This window comes from Aulostomus chinensis, chromosome 20 (genome assembly GCF_037954235.1).
Source record: "Aulostomus chinensis isolate RoL2024-O1b breed Wild chromosome 20, RoL_Achi_v1.0, whole genome shotgun sequence".
In the NCBI taxonomy this organism is placed as follows: Eukaryota; Metazoa; Chordata; class Actinopteri; order Syngnathiformes; family Aulostomidae; genus Aulostomus; species Aulostomus chinensis.
Genome location: NC_141339.1, coordinates 14,536,391 through 14,562,448, shown reverse-complemented (window position 1 = coordinate 14,562,448; position 26,058 = coordinate 14,536,391). Strand labels below are relative to the sequence as shown.

Genomic DNA, 26,058 nt, shown 5'->3' with positions numbered 1-26,058 from the left:
ACAGACAGACAGATGTAAGCAAAGCTATCCAGAATCCTCTCTTCTATCTCAATCCACCCATCAATTGTCTGTACTACTTGTCCTGTACAGGGTAGCTGAGGGCTGGAGCCTATCCCAGCTGTCACAGGGCAAAAGGATGGGTGCACATAGATCGCCAGTTCATCACAGGGCCAACACATTTACCAGCTAAATTGCATGTTTTTGGTCTGTGGAAGGATGCCAGAGCACCCAGAAGAAACCCACGCAGGTATGGGGGCAACATACAAACTCTGCAGAGACAGGCCCCAGCTGGTGGGTGCACTCAAACCCGCCTCATATCTCATCTGAAAACCTCTGATATCAAAGATTAGCTAAGATTCACATATGTTATGAAGGTGATAAATCTTCTACCGTGCCGCAGGAAGATTTTGGTCATCGAAATAACAAATGTTTACCTTTGTTGGCCAGGAAGTAGTAGGCAGGTATGACAACGTGACCTCTCCCAGTGTTGCTGACCACCTCCTTATCCTGATCCAGAATGGACAGACGTATCTGTACATCTGGGCTGGATGTCTCAACCTGAACTGTTCCTTGGACCTCCGCAGTAACCTGCACAGAGTAACTGGGAGAGGGGATTTGGGATAATATTAGTCTCTGGACTTGTTGTCCAGACTGTTTTACCATTTACTTTAGCAGCTCATGTCAAATATATCAACATTGTCATATTATATATCATCTGAAATTTTTGTTTTAAAGTTTTCATTACTGGAGTAATGTAATTTTCTGAAATTTTCAATAGATATGGAGGTAGTTTCACAAAAATATGGTAACAAATGATCCATATCGCCCAGATCTACAATAAGGTATGTAGTAATATCTGAATGAGGAGAGGTTTGATCACCACTGGATTATTCTGTCTTTGCCTAATTCCACATCATAAACACTGTGATTTTGATAGAACATTCCCTTACCAACATATAATGTTTTCGTCATTGGGAATGTAATAATCCTGAAATTCCTTCACTGTGAATGTGTTGAGTGGAGTCTCGTGCAGCAGTTGAGGAAGAGGTTCCTTTAAGCCAATCAAGCGCATCCTCCACTTTGAGCCAGCAGGGGGCGCTTCAGGGATGAGCGCCTCCGCTACGAATGTATAACCAAGCTGGACCAGGAGACAAAGAGGTTTAGTATCTTAATCCTTATAAAGTGTTTTGATAATAATCTATAACTCATTTTTGAAGCAGCCTGACAACAGTGAAGAGATGAAGTTATGCATGAGGCACTCCTTAAGTTGATAAATTCATCAGGGCAATAACATAGCTATTACATAACTATTTAAAACATAGCTATTGAATTCTTACCATGTGAAGCTTTGAAGCATTTATGCCTCCCACTGACCTTATTGGGCTGATAAACATGGGGATGGACTTTGTTGAAGATCATGTCTAGCTCCTCTCCTGTGTCATTATTTATGACATGCAGTAAACATTGTGGGAATGGGGAGTAGACTTTTGGTACAAGCAACATCTCCTCTGGAACGTCAAACACTCCTCTACATGTATGGAAAAAAAAGAGGTTATTGTCAGGTAGTTGAAATATGATGACATCAAATTGTGAAAATTTGTATAGTTTGTAGCATCGGTCAACTTGTATTACACTGATATATCAATCATTTACACCTAGTCTTCTCCAAAGTCGGACTGGGAACCCTGCCTGATAAACCTTCAGTTATAACATTTTCTAACCTAAAGACCAAGGCCCAAGAGTTGCATGTGTCAGGAAGGGAGGCAGAGTATTCAGCAAATGCAATGGTGGTCCCATCATCCTGCTGACAGGGGTAGAACTCAACTCTCTGCTCACAGTGGTCAATGGTATGCCTGGAAACACAGACGGAGAGAGCACCTCGGAACACTGTAACACTTTACAATAACAGTACACTAATAATGATTACTTAATGCTTTGTTAACTGCTAATAATGCTTGGTTAACTGTTAGTTAATGGTTAACTAATGATGTTAATGCTAATTTTATGGGTTGCAAAAAAAGATTGGATGGGAAAACTGAAGGAGTGTGGTGGTTAGGGGACACACACACAACATCAGAATGTCACAAAGAGCATTAATACATAGTCAAAAGTGCTTAAGAAACGCTTATTCAGCACTATCACATGTAACTGAGTATTAGCTAACAATTATTAAGTAGTAATGAATGTCAATTTAAAATGAAGTATTAAAATCACGATGCTATTCTCTGAAAATAATTGACAGGAGCCACAAATGGGTTAACCTGATCATTTTATCTGGAATAAACTATAAAAAAAAAAATAATAATTGAAAAGGAAAAAAATAGATTGATTTCACATCTCTGATTCAACTGAGGGGGCTGTCTCATCAAACCCCCATCCTCCATGCACACATGAACAAAGCTCTCAACACTCATGCACCAACATACTTCCCCAGGCAGCGGGTCATGCTAGCCTATTGGAACGAGGTACGCATAAACAGCAGATGGTACCACTGGGAAAAGATGGAACACAATGTGGAAAATGCTCCCTGCCTGGCCGCCACAGGCCACCACAACCAGGAGAGGGAGCCAATTCTGGGCATGCGGCATAACAGAGAGGCTAAAAGGATGCCATACTCTTTACAGTTCATAGTACTGGCACAGGCAATGTAGTTGGAGAGCTCTCATGTTCTCATAGGTTTGAGATAATTAAGAATACTGCAATTATCTCGCCTTCATTTACCGTAGCAACAAGGCGGCATGTTTGCTTTCATCTGACATGACCTTCTTCCACATGTCTGAAAGGATTGAAGATGCGTTGGTGTTCTTCTTCGTACCTGCATGCACACAAAGTAAAACAAGAGCCGCGATCAAAAATGAAAGACAATCCATGTTGTTGCACATGTAACCTTATTGCAACTGACCTCATTCCAAGAGGGAGGCAGACATTCCCACTTACCACGGGTAGAAACAGATCATTTTTCTAAGAGTTGTAGTGCCATGTATACATAGATACATGTGTGTATCCATAAGTGTGTACTGAGATGCGGTGAAGAGGCACTTGAATGATGGATGCTGTTAAGTCAGTCAAGAGGCACAGGTGTCTTCGCCTCCTCTCACCCTCCTTATTTTTGCCTCCCTACATAACCACTCAGTCTCCCTTTTCAAATAGCCTCTTCTCCAAATTCCATCCATTCATTTACTACTGCTTATTCCTGTTAAGGGTCGTGGGGGGGCTGGAGCCTATCCCAGCAGCCTTCAGGCGAGAGGCAGGATTCACCCTGGACGGATCGCCAGTCCATCACTGGGCCAAAAAATAGAGACAGACAACCATTCACACTCACAGTCACACCTACGGTCAATTTAGAGTATCAATCAGCCTCGTCCCCTCTTGATGTCTTTGGACTGTGGGAGGAAGCTGGAGTACCAGAGAGAACCCACACAAGAACAGGGAGAACATGCAGACTCCACACAGAAAGATCCGGTGCTGAGTCAGGGCTCGAACCTGGAACCTTCTTGCTGTTAGGCAACAGTGCTGACCACTGCACCACTGTGCCACCCTGTTCTCCACATATATGCAGCCATTAATATTAGGGCCGAGACAGGGGACTGAGAGATGAGCACCTACTGTCATTTTTAATCCAACAGAGGCAAATAAAGCGGGAATGATGAGTGGGATAAAGCGAGAACTGGGTTCAAAATCAGTTGTTCTGTTGCGAAAATAATAATAATAATCGAACAACATTAAAAAAGGCTTATGTTTTTTATTCTATATAGCTTCATATCAGAAGTTAAATTGACTGATGTTTTGCCTTTGACATTTTATTGTTTATTTCAGTGTCCTCAGAAGTTTTAGTCTCATTAATGACAGTTTGATTATTGCTGATTTTAGTGTACCAGTACTTCTAGTTTGGTACATCTGAATAAAGGTACCCAACAAACATATTTAGACTCATGTTTCATTGACAAAATTAATTGAGCAATGGAAAAAAAATTGATAGAAGGTGAAACCACGACAGTCCTGTTTCAGAGGACAAGCTGTTCCACCCGTGTGTTTGCTGATGCTAAAGCATTTGTAAAAATGAGCAGCTGTTAAAATCTTTTATTTCCCACTGCAGACAGATGAGTTCTACAATAATGTCATCCACAAAAGTGATATTACTATAGTTTATTGCATGCAAATGCTCCATTAATGAGACCGTGTGCTACTCCCATATGTGTGAGTTATTCCGAGGGTGACGGCGTCATGCGCTGTGCCCAGAGAAGACATATTCAGCTTATGGCCTTGGCAATAAATAGAAACGGTCTCGGCAAAGTGTCACTCTTAGTGTTTCTTCTGGAATCAGCAAACAGTGGAAGACAAATAAAACCCATTCTGGAGAAAATTCTGAATCAAACTTTCATCATTTCAGAGGGCTTTGTACCTTATATGATTCTAAAAATGGATCTAATATCTTTCTCCATACAACCTGCAAAGAGGCATTCATGCGACTCCATACAGTAATGCATAAATGTATAGGAGAGCGTTCAACATATCTGCTTTTGATGCAGGGATGTGGGAATGTGTGTGTGTGTGTGTGTGTGTGTGTGTGTGTGTGTGTTTTTCTATACGTGAGTGTGTATGCATCCCCTCCTTTGGTGGCGACCTCCCATCTGTCAGGGTACATTACTGAGAGAGGCAGTCTCATCAATACATATTTGTGCCTCAGCTCAGAGGCTCAACATATGTCACCAGGCTTATGAATACAAGAAGCAGAAGGTCATTGGTGTGTGATTTTGTGTTTTTGGAAGCTAAATAATAATCTATACATAGAAATGTGTGTGTGTGTGTGTGTGTGTGTGTGTTTTCCTCTGCTAATTTTGTGACTTTACTCCATCCAGTGATATAAATGTTTCACCCAACAGCATTGGGGAATCAAATTAAGGACAAGCAATATAAACCATTATGAAACAATGTGTAGGTATGGGTGTGGGTACCAGGTTGTGAGGCCTTCAGAATCTCTCGCTTCAAGTGTCTTCTGAATCCTGCCTGCAAAATGATGACAGCCTTGACCTCCTTGTCCGTCGGCCGCCTGCTGCTCCAGCTTTCTGGAGATATTGACTGTGCAGCCACTTAAGAGAGCAAAAACACAAAACAACAACATGCATAATGAGCATCCCTATGTAAGGAAGCAAGAGACTTTTTAAAATCAAAGTTTATTTTGTGCTAATCTTCATGTCATTTACCATTTGGATAAGGTTACTATTTTTGTACTCTGATTTCTCTGTCCATGACAGCATCAAGTTAACACAAATACAAATGGATGACCTACATGCAGGAGAGCGGTCTTCACTGGTCAAGACTGAAGGGTCACCGGTGAGGGCCAGTAGAGCAAACCACTCCTCTGCTGTCAACTTCCTGCCAAGGGCCTTAGGCAGCATGTGATAGACTGCCTGGTTAAACGCCTATGGATCCAAGCACATACAGTACACATGCAGGAGGAAGAGGCCAGATGTGAGGTGTGTTGATAAGGCTACCTTGCGGAACTGCAATTTTTCCAGGCTGGTCTGGATGTTTTGGGGATTGTAGGCCTCTTCCAGGGCCCTCCTTGCTGCTTGCTGTTCCAGCTGGTCATTAAAGGAACACACCAGTCTGGACAGGGCCCGCATGATGGACAAGGACTGCTCAATAAAGCGAGCACTTTCCTTTCCCAAACAAGAGAACACAGGGTGAATAGAACAGGAGTACACAGTTTTTGGATTTTAGTGGCAGATGGCACAAAGATTGTTTACACCAAATTTGCAAAAAGGTAAAATTAAACATGCTACATTGTAGATGAAAGATAAGATAACACATTTGATTTCTATGATAGCTATGATAAACTTTTATACGTCTCCACCAAGTTCAGCAAGAACTGGCGGTGAAGACCGGTGGAACTCATCAATATTTCTTACTCAAATCCAAAAAGATTTTGTATGTAAGGCGATTGAAATAACAACTAGAAGCCTGTGTCACCTTGGTGAAGTTAGACATAACAGTTTCCTCATCTCCAAACATGAAAGGCGTCTCACTGCAAAGGTGGACATGATAGCCTAGCGCAGCGTTTGGATGGAGGGACAAAATATGGCGCCTGGAAGAGAAAAAGGACACAGTAAACACAACATACCATAGCTGTCTTCTGAAGAGAAACAACATATTTTAATGTCTTTTTAATGTGTGTAATCATGAGGAGGAGGTAAAGAATTAGGAAGAGCCACCATCACCCTACTGCTTGAAGAGTTTGGAGTTCAGTGACCGTATTTGGAAGAGAGGGCAACAGAGATATTTACATTTTCACTGCAATTATCCAGTTGCAAAATTTTAAGCAATAATAATTAAGCTTCTAAAATTGATCGGTGCATGGGTGTACCTTCACCTAACGGGCCTCATAGTATTTGGTAATAAAGAGGAATTACATGAGACTAAAGAGCATTCGTGGCCACAGAAAAATACCCTTCTTGTCGATCTTGTCGCTGTATGTTTCTGTCAAGTAACCCTGAGTGGGTCACCCTGTCAGAGAGTGTTGCAACCTGATGTCCACAACACTCAGCTGAGTTCACAGCCTGGTCACTGTTGAGAAGTCAAAGAGAAACCCACCTCCATGGCCCCCATTAGCTTTACATAATTCAACCATCACAGACCAATATCTACTGTAGGAAGTGAGGCAGAGCTGGGAAAGAGCTACTGTATATGTATAAGAAGAAGACAGTATGCAGCATTGGAATGATAGGAGCGGGAGAGAAGCCAGAAAGACAAGAGATAAAGAGATTAATTTGTAAACGGGGAAAGACATGTTAAAAATAAAAGATAAGCAAAGGAAAAATAAAAGGGACAGGAGGATTGACACAAGGCAAAAATTACATTTTTAAAAATACTATAGCACACAGGACGGGGGGGGGGGGGGGTCCAAAGCTCCACAAAAGCATTGTACTATTGGGCATTTGGACATAATGTGTTGAGTGGTTTGTGTGTGATTATGGCTCAGGGGTAATTGCACTGCTCCATACCTGCAGCTGACCCCAGAAACTAGGCCCTCTGCTTCTAGGCCAAGTAGCACCCATTAATAGAGACTAGGACAGACGCTTTTTTACTGCTTTTCAGAGCATCTGAGGTAGGCAGATATCCTCTGCTCGTTTAATGATAGCTTTAAGTAGATCCCTGCATAGCTGTAGAAAATCACAACAAGAGCAAAAGGCTTCTATATTTCTCTTCATCAAAAGTTCCCAAGTGTGCTCTTGGCAAGGCAGACAATTTAAAACAGGTTCCCATGATTGGATTTAATTTGAGCAGCTGCTGATGTAATGCAGGGTCATAACTGTATGAACACATGAAGAAAAGTAAGAAAAAATGAATGATGATGAATTAATCATTTTTATTGTCATTAATATTACACTTGTATTTTCTGCCTCATGGTATGCATTCTTGTTTTATTCACTTTTCAATATCGTCTTTTAACATGACTTTAATGCTTTTATCATGTTTTCAATGTTGTTCTCTTTGTTGTAAAGCAATTTGAGCTGCAATATTTGTATGAAAGGTTCTGTACAACATATCTAATTAGCACTGCATGGAAAAATAAAGAAAACAGCAAACTAAATGTTCTGTGCTATGAATGATTACGAGGCATTTTCAAGATTCTTCGTTATAAATGCATTGTAAAAGAAAGCAGTCTGGGACAAAAGAATAAACCATCAATACTGCCTTACCCCGGGGGTAAGTTAAGCATGGCTGCCTTTGTGGAGGTGGTCTTGATAGTCAGAATGGGCAGCTGACACTGAAGGCTGATCCAGGAGTGTGGATGGGCGAGGAGAAGTGCAGGCCCGCGTGATGCCAACATTTCCTTTTCTATGAGGCATGGCAGAGCAGAGAGAATTAAAGCCATAGAAGCCATAGGAAAAAAAATAAAAATTAAAACCCTTTTTCCTTTCTCGTACTCCCAAATAGGTGTCTTCAGTACCCATACTTTTTCTTTGTGACTTCAGAATACATAAAGAACTCTATTTAGCTTGAAGCAAACAGCCACCAACTCCGAACAACAGCAAAACTGAACAAAATGTCCATTCATAACCTCAAGTGTTGAGTCATGCACCATCCATGTCTTCTTTATCCATTTGTCTGCTGAGTGATCCACAAACACTTCGATTTGAGCTACAAATTAACGATAACATTCCTAGCTTAGTGCTACCATGAATGAGCATGTGCAAGGTGGTTCAACTTAGGGTGCCAGCTAACCTTTCTCACGTGCAAGAGCCCAACTGGAAGGGTTATACTCCTGTGTGTTTTAAGCTCAAATCAAAGAGGAAGAGTTTGTAAACTGGTGTCTTTGGGCAGTTACACTCTTGCTGTATGTTGTTGGTGGCAATGGGGCACTATTTGTGTTGAGTTAAATATACATTGCTGACTATTTCTGCATTTTGGAGTCACAAGGAATTGTTGTAATGTTAAAAAGAAAAAAGTCTTTTTGAACTCAAGATACATATTTACAGTATGAGTGAACTAAAAAAAGTTAAGTACCCTTTTTGAGTGAGGTATCACTTTGACGTTAGGCGCACCTGTGTGCATCCGTGTCGATAAACACTTACTATTCTCTGTTTCTCCCCAGAGAATCAGAGCAGAGAAACTGATGAGGATCTGAGAAGGTTGCAGGCTGTCCACACACAAGTAGTGAGTTCCCCTCACCTCTGAACACTGGGAAACACACACACACACACGCATGCACGCACGCGCGCACGCACACACACACACGCACACACACACAGAAACCATGCATCAGTATGAAAGCAGACAAGAAAAAGAAAGAGAGGAGGAAAGCCGCAGGGATGTCATGATAAACTGATAAACTGGAGAATGGCCTAGCGGAAGAGAGGTTGGAGAAGGGTTGGTAAGTGGAGTAAAAGAACAAGGTAGAAAATGCAGCCAGCAAGACAAACAGAAGAAGGGCAGAGACGAGGGAGATTACAAACAAGGCAAGAGGGAGATAATGTGTTGATAAGCAGATGTGCAAAAACAGATCACATAAAAAACAATCAGGTTGGAGAGAGAAGCATCATGTTTAGAGTTAGAACTGAAATTCCTCCTCATTGGGGATAAAATTCTGCACAGCTTGCCACCACTATATATCCATAAAATGCTGAGCCCAGAAAGGAAGTGACACACAATTGTACGCTAGGGTGTGTTGGTCTGCATGTATGTGTGTTTACTTCAGGGCTTGCCACAGCTGATGAAGCGGGGAGGGATCCAGCAGCAAGAGAGTGTGTGGATGATGCAGTGCAGTTACTGCTGTTTGCGGTTTTGGACAAGACAATGCTCTGCAGAGAACAACAGCAAAATGTAGAAAAAATATTGAACATCTGTACTTAAATGAAAGTACTATTTCCCCTTGACAGAGGGTATGAGAGTTGGAGAAGTGAGACAATGGCCAAAAAGTTAAGATAGTATTCGCTCACCATTTCAGCTGGTGATGGACAGTCAAGAGTTAAGAAAACTGTTGTAATGCAGCGTTGTATTAGCTTAAAAATATCACATTTATAAATGTTCATTTTTTTGAAAAAAGCACACCTTGCACATCTATTAGATGAGACAAGTGCGTAGGAGAAGAGTGCTGGTCCAAAAAGGCGCAAAAAAGGACTCCTGCACACTAACTTGCGATATAATATTTATTTAAAACATCTGGCACCAGACCTTTTACCTGATGAAGGGCTCATATGGAAACATTACAAATAAATATTATTTGCTGTTAGAGAGTGTGTGAGAGTCATTTTTTTATGGTAAGTTTATAATACTTTTTTTAAACACTGTACCAAAATGTGGCAATGGGTGATTTTAAGTAAAACAGATGTCTCATTTTAAATGTAACGCATGAAGTTAAAGGTAAAATCACAGCTTAGCTATCAAGTATAGATAATAAAAATGCATTTGAGTACATTACAGGTTATAAAATGTATAATAAAGCATTGAAAAAGCGATAAGTCTAAGCAGAAAATGAAACAGCTCGAGGCCAGTGCTTTGACACATAATATTAGCAAACTTTTTGATGACGCTAATGTTGCGCTAAGTCCTGCTAGCTGCACTCAGCACTCAAAGCATTAACAGTTCAACTCTCTCTAGATCAAATGAAGAGGAGGAAAAGGGAAGATTAAAACTGAACTGAGGACTAAGATAATGAAAAACGCCTCCAGACACTTTCTGCACAAACAGAGATAAGGCATTTGAATATTTTTATGCTCCACACCAAAATTACCAGGTCCAACTTCTATTCAGATTCCGACCCTGCTGCCCAAACCTTCAATACAGAGAATCAGAGGCATGCAAAACTAATCAGTTACATTAGTTGTTGAGTTATTTAAGTGGGGTTTGCTCAGTTGTGACTGAAATGCTGAGGAAGCAACTAGTTGGAGTAGGCATACCTTTGTAGCATTAAAATTAGTTCATTGGGTTTTGCAAAAGCTGAGTATTTCCCTGCACAGCAAGTCAGGATGTCATCTGTAATTGAACCTGAATGCGCTGACCAGATTTGCAGGAGAAGGTCTGGTTGTCCAAGAGCTTAAATTTAACACCAGTCTCCAGCCAAATGCTGGTAAAAATATGCGAGCGGCTGGTAGAAGAGCTTTAATCACCAGCCAAAAAACGTAAAAGTAGTCTATTGACTGGTGGCTAAAATGTGAATGGTGGACAAACGATACAATTTTATATCCTGGCTTTGCAATAATGAAAACTCTGGGCTAAATTGGATATTTAGAATCAGTGCTGTAACACATGGAAAGCTTACCAGGTACTAGCACTGTGGACATAAATCCATAAATTGATTCTCGATAGATACGGTACCTTAAAATGAGAGCTCTGGAAATGGTGTGGGTATTGTTGTGGAATATGGAACACCAAAAGAGTCCTAGAAGAAACACACATGTAATTTTGATGGAGATTAGTGAATAATAGTTAGGGGTGACCATTTTTGAGGACCTGCTTAATTTTTGAGACATGAGACAAAATATAAATTGTTACCAGTGTGTGTTTACAAATGTGTATTTTTTTTGTAGTTGTAGATGTTATGAAGGATTAATAATTCTATTCAATATAATCATTCCCTTTTGATTCAATTACTCATCAATAAATAAATACTGCATGTCTCTGTGTTCACACTACATTGAAAGATGTGTCCAAAGAAATATTTATTCAAACACAAGAATTTGTTTTGAAATTGAAGAAAAAATCTAAATTGATGCTGAAGCTAAATCAAATTAAAACACATTAGACGGATGGAAATCTTCATATAAGTATACTGATATTTGTGCATGCACGTGTACTTTTGCATCTCACTGGAAGCATTTAGCAAAGTCATCAAGGTCAACCCAGGTCTCCTGCAGCACGGGTCTGAGAGGAGATGAAGGTTCCTCAAGTACATGTTCCTCTGAAGCAGATCTGGGCTGACCTGTGAGGAAGACCACATTACTTTTTTGTTTTTTTTTACTTAAATAAGGCAACGTGATGACTCTTCCTATAATAAATGTATGATGAAATCAAATAATCCCCTATCAGTCAGTCTCAGCAACTCTCAGTTCCTCAGTAAAAGTTGGTCTAAACAGGTTTGTGATTAGGCCCAAAGAGGACAATCTTAGCTAAGAAGATTAAATAAAATGTTTTGTGAATATGGGCGGAGACTGATAAGCTGAATCAATAACAGCATTGTTATGAATAAATTCCTTTCTTAGTGTGGCGTCCAAGTAAACTTTCATGTCACAAATGGGTGTTGGGTTGACGGTGAAATCTCCAATTTCAAAATACCGCAAGTAGCAAAATACTTTTCCTCTAGTGACTCATAGCAAGTTATCCTCAACTCAAATCATTATCTTAAACACAGTGAGGCGAATTGGCCAAACTCCCACATAATGGCATAGTGTAAGCACACATGCACATCCACACTCCCACTCACTGACTCCTACTATTTCAATGCATGTGGTGCAAACACAGACATATGCACACAGACACAATCTCCACCCAAACACACACACACACACACACACACACACACACACACACACACACACACACTCTCTTGTTCTGCCCCAAAGCACTACTCAAAGCGAGAGTCTGATCAGAAAACTGAGGTGGTGGGGGGCGTGCGCGTCTCTGCTGCTGAGCAATGGTGGTCCGTTCACTCAAAGTGAAGGTGTTACTAAGCAACTAAACGAGGGCAGAGACAATCGGCTGGTTGTCATAACGCATAATTTCAGTTCCATCTTCTTCAAAGTGTCTTGGCCAACTAATGAAGGCTTGGAGAGAAAAGATGGAGGGAGTAAACACCAGAGACATGAACTGAGGGCTGTACTGTGCGCAAGTGGTTCAAACCAACCAATAATAAAGACCTCCGATCTCCAATAATCCTCAATTACTGAGCGTCCACCTATTGCAGTAGTCCTTTTATTTGACCTCAGGTAAGACTATCTTGTGTGTTGACGTGGTATGGTTTGAAAATAAATGTGGGTGCGGTCATTGCAAAGGAATACCAACGGAGATGTCATCATCGTCCTTCCACACGTCCTCTGCAGTAACCTAGAGGGAAAGAGAGAAAAGGAGAGACAGAGGCATGAATGGTGGGCTGCTGACAGAGTAAAAGGAACAGAGTTATGCTTCCACCCTCTAGTGATTCCATGCCAGCTGTGGTGTTGTGCCATTCTCACTGGACATCACAGGACACAGTTTAATATGACAAGTGGTGCTCTTCCCCAGCTAAAAACGACACCAGGGGACACCAGCTCTAATTTCCTGTCAGTGACAGATGAGAAGTTGCTGTTAAGTGTGTTCACCATCTCTCTCAGAGGCAGATTACTCAACAGCTCTGATTTCATGCACATTTATTCAGCAGATAAAGAAATGGCGATGAACAAAATCAGCATTTCCCTCAGAAAAATGCAATGAGAAGCTGTGAGTAGAGTATTTTAAACAGTAGAACAGGCAGAGGGGAGCTCAGCACAACATGGCAATCAATGAAGCTTTGGATGTTCACACTGTGGACGCCGTTCAATCAAAAAGTCCTGTAAAAATTAGGAGTTCACTGAAAACACCTGTTATTTTCAAGTGTATTATTAGTCTATAAATGTTGGAAATGTGCGACTTACAGATCTTTTTAATAAGTTTAAATTTCTGGGACTGTCTTTGAGAGTGGGAGTGATACCACATGCAATCTAACATGAGTTTGCAAACAGATTGCAAACACAGACGAAAAACATGGATATAGTTTAATAAGATATAGTTTAAAAGGTAGAAATCTGACAAGTGAGAACCAAAATGCCACTTTAAGACCTACATGTAATAAATCTTTATTTCTCCACCTCTGTAGCACATACAAACATAAAATAAAACCAAAAAAATCTTTTTAAATGTAAGGTGGCTTGCCTATGTCCTATGTCCAGTCAATATTTTTTTAAATCAATAACCAAAAAAAATAGGATAAAACGTGTGGACAGTTTAGAGTTGAACAGTCCGATATTTGAATGGTTTTGTATGAAAGAGGCAGCAGTCGGCACAAGAAAAAGAATAAAGTTTACAATCTCAGTCATGTGAGGGCGTCATAAAATCGCTTATCAGAAATGATGTAAGCTACAAAGCTAGAAGTACAAGTCGTGCCAGACCAGTCTAGCTCGCTGAACTTTCTTCAAAGCCCCTTCATGTCAATTTTTTTCCCCCAAAAAAATTGGACAGTGAGGAGCAATCCTGGTGAACATCCAACAGTTTACTCAGCTCCCAGTGACAACTAAAGCTTTGCGTTGTGTAACATCAAACCAACCCCAGCCAAGACTGATGAGTCAGAGTGTATGTGTGAGTTTTTGTGTGTGTGTGTGTGTGTGTGTGTGTGTGTGTGAGTCACCCCTTATCTGAATAAGTACCTAGAGACCTAGACAGACGGAAAAGAGGCATTGTTATTGGGAGTCACACTTGACCTCCTCTGTATTCCCACGCCACTTTTCCTGCAACAAAAATATAAATGTGTGTGTGTGTGTGTGTGTGTGTGTCTGTGTTCACAAGAGTAAATAGAACTTTGCGCAAGGCTCTAATGCATGGTATGTCCTGCCCACCCACACTATGCCCTTTTATTAGATTGCTTGTCTTACTTGAATACAGTAAGAGGACACTGATAGAGCTTCCCCACAAGACTCCTGGGATTTCAAGCTTTTCTTTTTTTGTGATCAAATCACAGTCATGGGTTGATGGCTGAGGAGTAGGATGTTTATTTAATCCCACACATGGTGGATCTTATTTGAAATAGCCAGACTTAAGATGTTTTCTCTCCAAGTGACTTTCTCTGTATTTCAAATTTTCTCCTGAGGTGTCTCGTGATGCACACATGAAAAATAAAAAAAACTATCTAGAAACAGTCTTATTGTGGTTGCACGGGCAACCTTGAAGGGACCACACAACACGAGGAAATTCATGGACATCTGAAGCGAGAAATAGAAGCTCTTTCTGGAATTTCAGTGATCATCCACATCCCAAGAATATAAGGAGGTTAAAACAGAACACTTATGCGAGGGCCTAATTCTTTATCCAGACTAAATCAGGAGGACAAAGCCGTTGAGGGTATTAAGAAGATCATGTGACACCACCATCTTTATGGAGCTCAGCGCAGTTGTTAGCCAGAGTTGTAAAACCGGAAAAAAAACTAGAGTGTAGCAGAGGCATGTGAGGCGTATGAAGGCAAATGTGTAACTATATGACTGGCCCATGTCAAATGTCCATGCAGCCCTGTCCTAACTGCTCTATAACTGGTCATAGTTACACAAGAGGGCGATTAATATGAACTCTATTTTTCTCTGTATGCTAAGAGTGAAGTGTAATAATGAACCCCCCTCAGGAGACACAGACACTGATGGCTCACCATCTAATTGCACTGCTTTTTTCATCAGCACAGTACACGACCTCTCCCTGTATGAAACTCACACGCCCCCTTCACCACCACATGCACGCGCACACACACACACACACACACTCAGACACTCTTTTCCCATCTTGCTCTGCTGTCACTTTCTTTCCATTTTTCATATGCATGCTTGTCTCCCCTTTATTCCCTTCTATCTTTGTATCCACCCTCATTACTTTGTCTGTCTGTTTCTCTCGGCTGCTGCTCTGAACCCCCCCCAACAAACGCGCGCGCACACACACACACACACACACACACACACACACACACACACACACACACACACACACACACACACACACACACACACACACACACACACACACACACCCCCATCTCCCTTCTCTTGCTGGTTCTCTGTTTAGTGCAGATGTGGCCCCTGGTCAGTTAGCGGCCTGGCTGCCAGACAACAGAAGTGACTTTGAGACTGCAGTTGGCAGCCTTGTCGTCAGCGCCACACAAAGATACCCCAATGAACCTTCAAGTCTATACTTAGAAAGTGCAAGAAATAAGAAGAGGCCCTTTTGCATAGGTTTTATTATCTTTTATTTTACTGTAGGATAATTTATCATTACTGTTTAACTTTTTTTTTTTAAAAGGCCCTTTTAATAAATGGCTCTGTAAACTGTTAAATATGTGCATGTGTGATGTATAAAATAACTTAATGCTGACAGAGACATCAATTCGAAGTACCTCTATTTTGTCAGTAACGTTTCCTGCATTAGCGCTGTGTTCAGCTGGATCAGGGTCAAGCTGGGCCTGGCCTTCAGTCTCCTCGCTCTCAGCGATGGACACCAGAGGGTCTCCATAGAACAACTCCCCCTCAGCATTCTGTTTGGCCTCTCTGACACACAAAGAGACACATATTCATGTAATATGTTATTTGCGCATGTATATGGCATCATATAATCGAGTCATGAATGCATATCATGCTAACATGATATGCCTGATATGCACAATGTAACATGATACCGCCTAATATGGGCGGCATGGCTCGGGGGTAGAGTGGCCGTCTAGCAACCAAAGGGTCGCTGGTTCAATCCTCAACCCCGGTGACCATGTCAAAGTGTCCTTGAGCAAGATACTGAACCCATAATTGCTCCTGATGAGTAGGTTGGCGCCTTGCATGGCAGCCTCCACCATCAGTGTGTGAGTGTGTGTGTGTGAATGGGTGAATGAGATGACACTGTAGAGCGCTTTGAGTGCCGCTAAGGTAGAAAAGCGCTGTATAAAATTGAGTCCATAACAGATTTAGATGAGTCATGCGAGACACATAAAAGGCATCAAACGACATGAGAACAGGATTTTTGCCATAACACTGCTTTGGTATCTGATATGTTCTCACCGCGAAAGTGTAGCAGAGTGTTAATGCTCAGTGGGAACGAACTCATATTACATGCACAAGAGCATAAAAAACATAGACCTGTTTCATATTGGAAAAAAGAAAGTGATGGAAATGCAGTAAGACAGTGAATAAAAATAATCTTAATTCTCAATTAGAGGCTGTTTTTATCTTTCCTTCCTCCATGCGGAGGTCAAAGCACAAGGCAGCTATAGAAAAGTAAAAATACTCTATAATCAGTACAATAAAGCTGAATGAGCAGAAGAATAGGACAGCAGATGAGATTAATCTTATTGAATTTCTCCATTTTAGATCTTTTACGCACAGATCTGGACCAGTGCAGCTCTCAACACGATGAGAAAAAAAAGTGCTGGCAACCTCGATGAACTGAACTGGTTTTGACGAAGAGATCTCTGTGAAAAAAAGAAGAAAAAGAAAAAAAAAATCACACATCACGCCAGCATTGCTTTTTCACACTCTGACTCGATTTACTGCATTTCTCATGCAGAGATCAGCTGATGTCAGATATGCCCGAGCCAGCATCTATTCACAACTCAAACATGCCGCACTGAATACTCTCTGTACTGGTGCTTCTAAAATCTCCGGAATTAGAACTTACTTTGCTTTCTAGCCATATTTATTTATGACATTCACCTACACTCGATAAGAGAATTTGTGCTTTTCAAGTTGTTTGATATCCTCCCATGCATCCTCCTCCTGCTCCACGACGTGTTCAATCCAAACTCTGTTTTACCGTCTTTTATTTCCTGCCTCCTTCACTCACTTTGTGTTTCATCGGGGACCGTAATCTTCTTGCGAGGGCGGATGAGTTTCCATCTGGGCACAGGTGGTGGTTTAGGGGGCAACTCTAGCGGGCATGCACGAGTTCTGGTGAGCAGAACGATGTGGCTGGAGAGCAAAGAGAGGCCGTATTGATGTAGACACTCTGAGGAGTTAGCCTGCACAAAGACAAATGCACAGAAATAAATACAGTAATCCGCTGTGACATAACTGCAAACAAAGTCAAACAATCAAAAACAGGAGAATGAAGTTGATGCAAGAACTTCACCAGACTGAAATGCTGAAAACTGTCAATGATAAATCAGGGAGAGATCACAAGCAGTTATGTTCCATCTCCTCCACCCACTGTCACTATGCAGCTTCAGAACAATTTCAAATGTGTTATATAACAGGGGTGACAAAGATGTGTTTAGGTTTATCAAGTAACATTTTATTAATTACCCTCTCTTAATATGAATTGGAATCCTTTTTTTTTGGCATGCATATGAAGGATTCTCATCCAAATCTCCACTGAATATCAGCCAGCAGTAGATTGATATGGTGAAATCTAATATTCATGGATGGAAATGTCTCAGCGGTTACAAGACACACTCAGACATTTGAATCCATGAAAATGTTTCATTTTCACACTAGAAAAAATGCACTGAAGGAGTACGTGTAGCCAGCAAAAGAGGAAATTACATACCGTTTGACCGAACACAAAGGATTTGTTACACGGCTGAGAGGGGTAGTAGCCGGCACACACTACTATCTTGGGGTTACCTTGGAGATATGCACACAAATGACGGACGTTAGCTCACTAAGACAGAAAAATGTAGTCACAGACATTCATGAAAGTGCCCTGGAACAAAGTTTGATTTCCAACAACTAAGAACAAAATCATAAGTTGTATTGTAGCTCTGCCTCCACAGGTATAAAAAAGGTGACAAGACATGTCAGTATATAGGTTATTGGCTGGCCCCTCCCCCACAAGTGCATCCCAGAGTATATCACATCAGGAGCAAATGAGCCTGGAGGCATGGAAAATCAATTTGAAGGACCACAGTGGTGAGGGGTGATAGGAGCACTGCCAGGCGACTATAGCAGTTAGATATTAACAATTGAACACAGGAGTGGAGTCATTTATGCATTTCAATTTATGCATCTTCAATAGAAGATAACAGTGAGCACTTAAACAGTGAGTGTTTCTTGCTCCCCAACTGAAATGAATACTGCTGTGTGTACTACAGTAGGACACAGCTCCATCTACGTATGCATAAGGTCCTATTCATCACCACTCAGGGAACAGTTTTGGAGAATCTCACTGTCATGAGCTCAACCTCACTTTATTTGGGAGGTTCTGCGTTTCTGCTGCTGCTGCTGCTGCTGCTCCCTCTACTGGTTTATTTATAGTCATCCATACAAGGATTAACCCACCCTGCACTCCATAATACATGAGTTTAGGAAAACAGGAAGTGATGCTTTAAACAAGCGGAAAGAAGCGGCAGGGGTACTAGCATCACGGCTCAGATGTTTAAGTATTTTGGAGTATCACACCAGTGGGTTTGAGTCTTTGCTGTACTGCAGTTCATCTCAATCATGAAGGCTGCAAATGTTATCAGGATCAGGATCACCACCACTGCTGAAAAAGCATGTAGTCATTCATTGCTGAATGAAATATTTATTGTCATACTCCATACTGGCTGAATTATGGATGCTGAGGGATGAGAATACACATTTATACACACTGTGTATTCAAACTCTTATCAACAGATTAAGTTTACAGTCACACAATTATACATTGCCATTTTATGTGTGTGTGTGGTGTGTCCCACACCTTTACTATCGTCTGGGTCTGGCAGCTGACTCCTGTTGTTCTCCAGGCTGGAATCCAGTCCAGCAGCCTGATCTGAAGTCTGAGGCTTCGTCTCTGGAATATTCTCATCCGGGTGTGTAAATTCAGGAATGTTGTCTTGTAAGAAATGCCAGATTTTATTCAGATGGTTGGACCTGAAATAATATTGAATACAGTGTTATTGGTCACAGTCTACAAGTGGGGGCACCGCTTTGTTTTATGAATGAATTTTTGAGTCCAGAATTTGTTTATCGATAAAACACTAAGACGAGCACTATTTCTGTTGTTACAATATCTTGATATCATTTGATGTCGGTGATGAGGACAAAAACGAGAAAAAGAAAAAAAATTACAAGGGCTAATGTGTTCTGTAAATGTCAGAATAAAAAAACAACCCAAGATTTCCTCTTGTCTTGAGCAGCAACATTTAGCATATCATGCTAAAAAAGAGAGATGAACTGTTCAAGTAGTAGATGATGGGAGCTCAAGGATCATCTTAAAACATCGTCATCAGGTGGACTCTGAAGCAGAATCATCAGTCATCGTTGAATTATCAGTGACTGCCAGCATCAAATAAAGACATTCTAACATGAACCCTGAGCGCCTGTCACCTCCTGTTACTCTTGCCCTCATCTCTAAAACGTGTTTAGTGCCTGGACACTTGCAGATGTGATATGAAGAGTTATTTCTTTTATACTGCTGTAATTTCTCTTTCCTAATTAATAAGACAGGAAAGACACTTCAAAATAAATTTGTTGCATACATAAATGGGATATATCTGGGTATGCTGGACTGTGCACTATGTGTTAAGAATCAATTTGAAAGCACAGTCACGCTCAAACTCTGTACAAGCTGATAGATTCCCCCGGCGACTCACTAGCCGACACGGTCAGTTGTCTTCAGCTAGCAGGGGATCTGCCAAATGCTCACACCATTATTCAATCGCCCCTCCCTGCTCGCCCGTAAAACAATAACATGTCATTGCACACATAATCCATCAAAACATATAAGATGAATTCAATATTTTGTAAAAAAAAAAAAAAAAACTATTCTAAGAACAAAGAAAGAAATGGACAAAATAAAGAGATCACATGTATCAATGAGAAAGACTGGGGGATGAAGAACTTACTGTATGGGACTGATTTCTGGGGTCCACCCAGTGAGGATGTGGATAAAGGTGAAGTCGCCCATTTCTCCACGGTCCTCTGACAACAAACTGAGAACAAACACAAAAGAATCTGCTTAAATCTGATCTGAGATGTCAGATGTTCAGTGTGAGGGACTGAGTTTGCAGATTACTGGGCAGTGGTTTAATTCATGAAAACAATGTTACTAAGCAACCATCAACATAAAAACGCATTAATTTGCAAAACACAATGGCTGACTGTGTGTTTTTCCTCCTCATTTCATCATGTCATCCTGACATCGGCAAAAACAAAAAAGCTACCCAAAACATCCATCAAACATCTGTGTTGATCAGCACGAATAATCTCCAAATTTCTACTCTTATAAATTCAGTGCACACAATAATTGTTTTAGACTGAATTACAAGCATCAAAGTACCCAACTTATGTTCTTCATCTTGAAGTTCACCATGTGTGGAAAATCTTAGTATGTGCCTGCCCCTCGCACACTTTGTTGAGTAAAAATAGATGACTACAACATTTCAGAATGGTCATCTGTAGTCAATAATGCTGTACGATTCAGTGTGAAGTCATATTGCAATTACTGTGTACATAAATGGTGATATAAACAAAAGGTGTGGTGAGGGTATTTGCTTGGTTATCAAGAGAAATGCACGTAAATAATGAACTAATCATTTTCAAGTGTGTATTTTTCAACTCAATGTAAAAAATATAGAAAAATATTAAAATTAAAGCAGTATTGGTTTTGAAAATAACATTGTTTTACTTAATTAAACAGCAGTTACTGAAAAAATAATTATAATAATAAATTCTACTGTTCAACATTATATTTTAAATTGGTATATAATTGCACAGGCTGATGTCATGAAAGGATTTGGTTAATTATGCAGCACTAGTGGCCAACTTATTTTGTCCACGATACTGGAGGAAGTGAAATCAGCGCAGGGTTGTTCACTATCACTAAGGCCACAGTCCGTAACAGGGCACACACTGCAAGTTGCCCAGCACCTAAGTCAAGGCCCCCTGCGGCCCCCCAGCAGACACCTGGGCAAAGTTAGGTGCCAGTTCACTCCAAAGAACTCTAACTAAGGCTCATAAAAGATTTACTAGGAGGGAGGCTCCTTTGTTTCCTGACTAGGATGAAACATTTATATCACGACCTTCTGAGGACCCTGGAGCAGCCACCTTTACGCACGCCATATTGTCCCATCACAGACAGGGACTTTTGTCAACTAATTCATTACAGCCCGAGTCTCCGTGGTTCTTGTAAGGGGTTTTAAAAAGCCACCTAGTAACTATAAAGATAAAGAGGTCAAAAATTTACAGTAAAAGAAAAAAGGATTATTAACTCTTATTTTAACTGAGAACCATCTATATGAAAGCTACAGGCATACTGAGTATCATCTTGCCAAGATTTTAAAGCAAATCTCTTTAAACTGCTTAAAAAAATCTTTTTTTTTTAAAAATCTAAGTAATGCAGATGAATCAAGACAGAGTAATTATGTACTGAAAGAAAGCAGTTCAAATCAGACAGTTTCCCCACACTCTGTTCTGCTGTACGTAATCAGTAGTATAAAAGGTTAGTTTACATACTTGGCATTTTTATCATATCAGCATAGACATGCTGAATAAGCCTTTCGTAAGCTGCCTTACATTAAGACTCTAACAACCGTTTCCCAACTCCTTATGGCAATGCTTAGATGCTTGTGGATAGAACAGTAACTCACTTTGTGTTGGAGACTTTAATGAGAGCCTTAGCCAACAACATTGGCCACAGCTCAGACTGACAGGAGGAAGCTGGGACAAGCAGCTTATTTCCTTCATCAAAAGGCATGGAATCATCTACCATTATTTTCCTCCATGAACCCTAAAAGATCAGAGAGTTGACACAATTAGAGGGACAGGATATGAGATCAGACATGAGGAAGACAACAATTAAACGCCCAACTGATTGAAAGAAAATTAAATACATTTTCAGGTAGTCGATTCGTCATTTATGATCTTTTTCAGACAAAAAAGTAAAACATCTGCTGGTTTCAGATTCTATTATAGGGCTTTGATGTTATTTTCCCTTGTCTATTGACTTTTAAATGAGTAAAAGAAGCAATTTGAACACCCTTTGGCCTATCAGAAATTGTGATGCACTTTTTTCTCATATTTTGGCTTTTCTTTTCAACTACATGATTATGAAGCGATTATTTTTCACAATTAAAGAAAGGTGGAAATAACAGCTCGTTACAGCCCAAGTATCAATTCATACCTCATTAAATATCAACTGGCACTGGTACTTCTCCTGGTATTTGCAAGCTTATGCTTATGTCCCGGAGTCCTGTGTGAGCTGTCAGTGTCTGTTTTGTCAGTGTCTGTCTTATTCTGTCTGTGGTGTGGTGCATCTACTGGACATCTGGGAGAGTTCCACACTTTCATGTAGCAGTGATCATCTGTCAGTCTGTTTGCAGCTTTGGCCCTCTTTTGTCTATCAGAGCAGTGCATGCACATGTATGCCGTCTTCCAGTTTCTAGTCAAACCATTGCCTAAGGGAAGAGCTCGAAGTGCTCATAGATGGGGTAAAATTTAGAGCTAAAGTTCAAAAGATCAAGAAGGAAAAAAAGCTGGGAAGAAGTTATAGGATTGTGGAAAACGGGGCGAGAGATTAAGAACGGGATGGAAATTCACAGCAGCGTCAAATAGGAAACGGTGTGAGCAAGATTGGGAGTAAAGGATCAGATTTGGGAGGAAAGCTGGTGGGAAAGAAAAACAGCCTATGGGGGGGGCAGCTGGGTACTATCTCAACAACCATCTGTTAGTGTGCTATGGCTGGCACAGGTGCTGCTGCCAATACAAGCGTGTCGGGGTTTGTATGTCAAAGCAAAAGTCACAGTGGTGAAGAAATCCATCATTCTGTATTTTTCACAATCTCTGGCTGAGGAAATGTCCTTGACCTGGCAGGCTGGGCAGGGTTGAAAATAAAAGGAGACATTGTGTTTGGGTTTAGGTTGGGTTCTGATAAATACAGTAAATATAGTCTGAGCTGCACTGTCATCTCTGGATGAAACTAACTAAAAATACCAGATTGTGGTTGGATGTCTGTCATGGTGACCTTTGACCTTTGACCACCAAAATCTGTTCAGTTCATCCTTGAGTCCCAGTGGACGTCTGTGACAAATTTGGAGAAATGCCCCCACAAAAGATAATACATTTCCCACTCTCATATCTCTCCACCTGATTTAGTAGTCAACGTCTCAGTCTATCATTGACCTTCATCAGACCCAAGAGTCTGGAATGGTGATGCAGCTTTCTTTTGCACACCAGTAAACAGTTGTGATTGGATAATTGAAAATGGACAGGAAGTGACATCATGGCATATCATGTACGACAAAAAGGAGGTTCGGGGGAAATGAGGATGAGGAAGAAAAAAAACTCATGAATTAATTAACATACATTTTTTCAGTCAATTAACAGAGTAGAAAAAGATGAATTGATGAATAAAATAAAATTAAAAATGAATCAATAAATTAGATAAAATGGAAAAATAAATGAATTAATTAAATAAAAAAACAATTACTTAAATTGAATATGTATTAGTGTACATTCTCAGTCTTCCAGGTCATCGTAATTCTCAAAAATAGTCGATTTAGGCAACTGGACTCACCTCTTGTAAGTGAAACTGGACTCACCTCTTGTAAGACTCCAGTTGCCTTTATTGATTATTATTGAGAAATTAAATTAAACAGAAAAAAAAATTTAACTGATTTAAATGGAGGGGAAAAGGAATTTAGTTGATGAAGGTCATTGATTGACTCAAACTTCGGCCACGAAAGAAGAAACGTGAGTGCTGGAGTATTTATTTTACTTGTTGAGGAACATTTGAAAAGAAAGGAATGCACTCGCGGCACCTCAGAGATCTGGGAGTGTAAATGTGTTTCCTCACAATAAAATTTTGAAAAATTCCCTCAAAGCATTCCAGAGATATTGCATTCCAGAGGATGACACAGATGAAAAAAATAAAAACATCGGTGTAAAAGGCTACTTTCAACATGGTCTTAGAAAGGTACAACTGATTCTAAACCTGGTTAAGAAGATGAATAATTTCACCAGAAAACAGATAAGCAATTTCTCATACAGTGTGAATACGAATGCCAAAATATAAAATCACCATTGGTCTGCTTGTACATAACATGATTTGGTTTGTGGGGCACATTGTGGCATTTGCCCTTCAGTGGTTATGGTTTTCTCATCCCTCCTCCCTTCCACTCTCCAGCCCCTCCCCTCTCGCCATCCGTTACCTCAAGTTTACCTTTATGATTAACAAAGAAGACAAGGGATGTTTATTAGTCTGTGTTCAACTCACCATCCAGTAGAGTCGAACCACGTATTTCCCATAGCTGTTGTAAAGTGGCAGGTGACCTTTCACCACCTTGCAGAGCGAGTAGATGTGCTCCCAAGGTCTCCAGCGCTCTTGTGCTTCAGATGTTCTGTTGTGACACAGTGTCCAAACAATATAGATCTCACTGATGATCCACCTCATCAGCTAGAAGAGGAGAGGGGCGAAGTTTATTGACGACCAACCAACATGTAAAATCTATCGTTTGAATCTTCATCTGAAGTACCAATCCATTAATCAATAAGATGTTGCATTTCCCTGGTGTTATTCATTTCTCACAATCAACCATCTTCCCTGTCGGTCATCTAAATGACACCATCTGAGAGGTGAATCGTTACTGAAAGGTACAAAAATCAGTGGGATCTCAAATAAAAGGCACTAACCTCACTGCAAAGCAGGTGCTCATTGGAGGAGATCAGGTCAAAGGTCATTTCATTCTCCACGACAGTGGGACTCTTTAACAGACACATATTGATACATTCGCATCTGACTTCTCAAACATTTACATCGAAGCATCGACACAAATCAAAATCCTTTTTCAGAGACCTGTTTCAAGTAGACATGAATATAGGTCTTACTTTTTATCTTCTCTACATAACCCAGGGACTCAACTCAACTAACCTCACCATGATACTCCCAAGTCTGCCATGAATATTTGAAAACCAACTTAATAGCCTCTACTATATAGTGCTAATTAAATATGAACTAGAGGGCACTCGGAGGACATCTCAGCCTGGTTGAGGCCAACTACAAAAAGCACATAACAAAAAACCCTCCCGGGTAATTTCCCTCTGTCACAAGGTGGCGCTGTGAACAAATCTGCACCAAACTCTTAAGGGGTTCAGTCCTTGCTCGTTTCACACCAAAGGGATGCAAGATATTGGATTTTTTTTATTTTTTTTTTACATGCTGCTATTTTTACAAGTGATTTGACCAACATCTGATATTTACTGACGTCGATATCACCTTTACAAAAACACGTTTATATGATATTTTATAAGTGGGGCGGCATGGTGGTGCAGTGATTAGCACTGTCACCTCACAGCAAGAAGGTTCCGGGCTCAAGCCCCAGCTGAAGCCCATACATTTTATCCACCGCTTATCTGTTAAGGGTCCCAGGGGGGCTGGAGCCTATCCCAGCTGACATTGGGCGAGAGGCGGGTTCACCCTGGACGGGTTGTCAGTCTGTCGCAGGACCATCAGAAGCAATTAAGGGCTCAATATCTTGCTCAAAGGTACTTCGACATGATCACCGGGGGAAGTGAGGATCAAACCAGCAACCCTGTGGCAACTCCATGCGTTTTATAATTATCGCATTGTTCCTCATCATAAACAACAGACAACGCGCGTCCCTGGGACACCCTTCTGCCAAGTCCGTTTTTTTTTTTCAAAATCGGAAAAAAACATGACCACTTTGGCAGTGGTCCTCCTGGGTGAAGTTTCTTTACCCACACCAAGTAAAAGACAAACTTAATAAAGATCATTTACAGACTACAGCCTGATGCAGAGACACATAAGAGCTGTTGCTTGCATTTGCACGCCTGATTGCTGTTGTGATTAGCCCGTCATCCTCTTCGTACATTAATTAAATGCTTTTGACATCTTGAGTGAAAAGGCAGATGGTGACCTAGCAATTAAAAA

The 26,058-nt window shown here is 40.7% G+C and overlaps 1 protein-coding gene across 3 annotated transcripts in view; it reads right to left on the bottom strand.

The window, feature by feature from the left end:
* adgb (androglobin) overlaps positions 1-26,058 on the bottom strand; it is a 51,887-nt gene that overhangs the window by 21,131 nt on the left and 4,698 nt on the right. For all 3 annotated transcript variants that reach the window (XM_086189210.1, XM_086189211.1, XM_086189212.1), the window contains exons 4-27: positions 24,801-24,872; positions 24,385-24,564; positions 21,761-21,900; positions 20,018-20,104; positions 18,871-19,043; positions 17,740-17,816; positions 17,038-17,212; positions 16,579-16,666; positions 15,605-15,755; positions 12,501-12,546; positions 11,314-11,425; positions 10,822-10,885; positions 9,198-9,305; positions 8,580-8,685; positions 7,704-7,842; positions 5,974-6,088; positions 5,496-5,663; positions 5,291-5,423; positions 4,956-5,090; positions 2,722-2,815; positions 1,722-1,853; positions 1,375-1,528; positions 951-1,138; positions 435-601 (exon numbers count right to left, since the gene is read on the bottom strand). In XM_086189210.1, the coding sequence (XP_086045336.1) occupies positions 435-601; positions 951-1,138; positions 1,375-1,528; positions 1,722-1,853; positions 2,722-2,815; positions 4,956-5,090; positions 5,291-5,423; positions 5,496-5,663; positions 5,974-6,088; positions 7,704-7,842; positions 8,580-8,685; positions 9,198-9,305; positions 10,822-10,885; positions 11,314-11,425; positions 12,501-12,546; positions 15,605-15,755; positions 16,579-16,666; positions 17,038-17,212; positions 17,740-17,816; positions 18,871-19,043; positions 20,018-20,104; positions 21,761-21,900; positions 24,385-24,564; positions 24,801-24,872 (3,004 nt within the window). The remainder of the gene's footprint in view (positions 1-434; positions 602-950; positions 1,139-1,374; positions 1,529-1,721; positions 1,854-2,721; positions 2,816-4,955; positions 5,091-5,290; positions 5,424-5,495; positions 5,664-5,973; positions 6,089-7,703; positions 7,843-8,579; positions 8,686-9,197; positions 9,306-10,821; positions 10,886-11,313; positions 11,426-12,500; positions 12,547-15,604; positions 15,756-16,578; positions 16,667-17,037; positions 17,213-17,739; positions 17,817-18,870; positions 19,044-20,017; positions 20,105-21,760; positions 21,901-24,384; positions 24,565-24,800; positions 24,873-26,058) is intronic.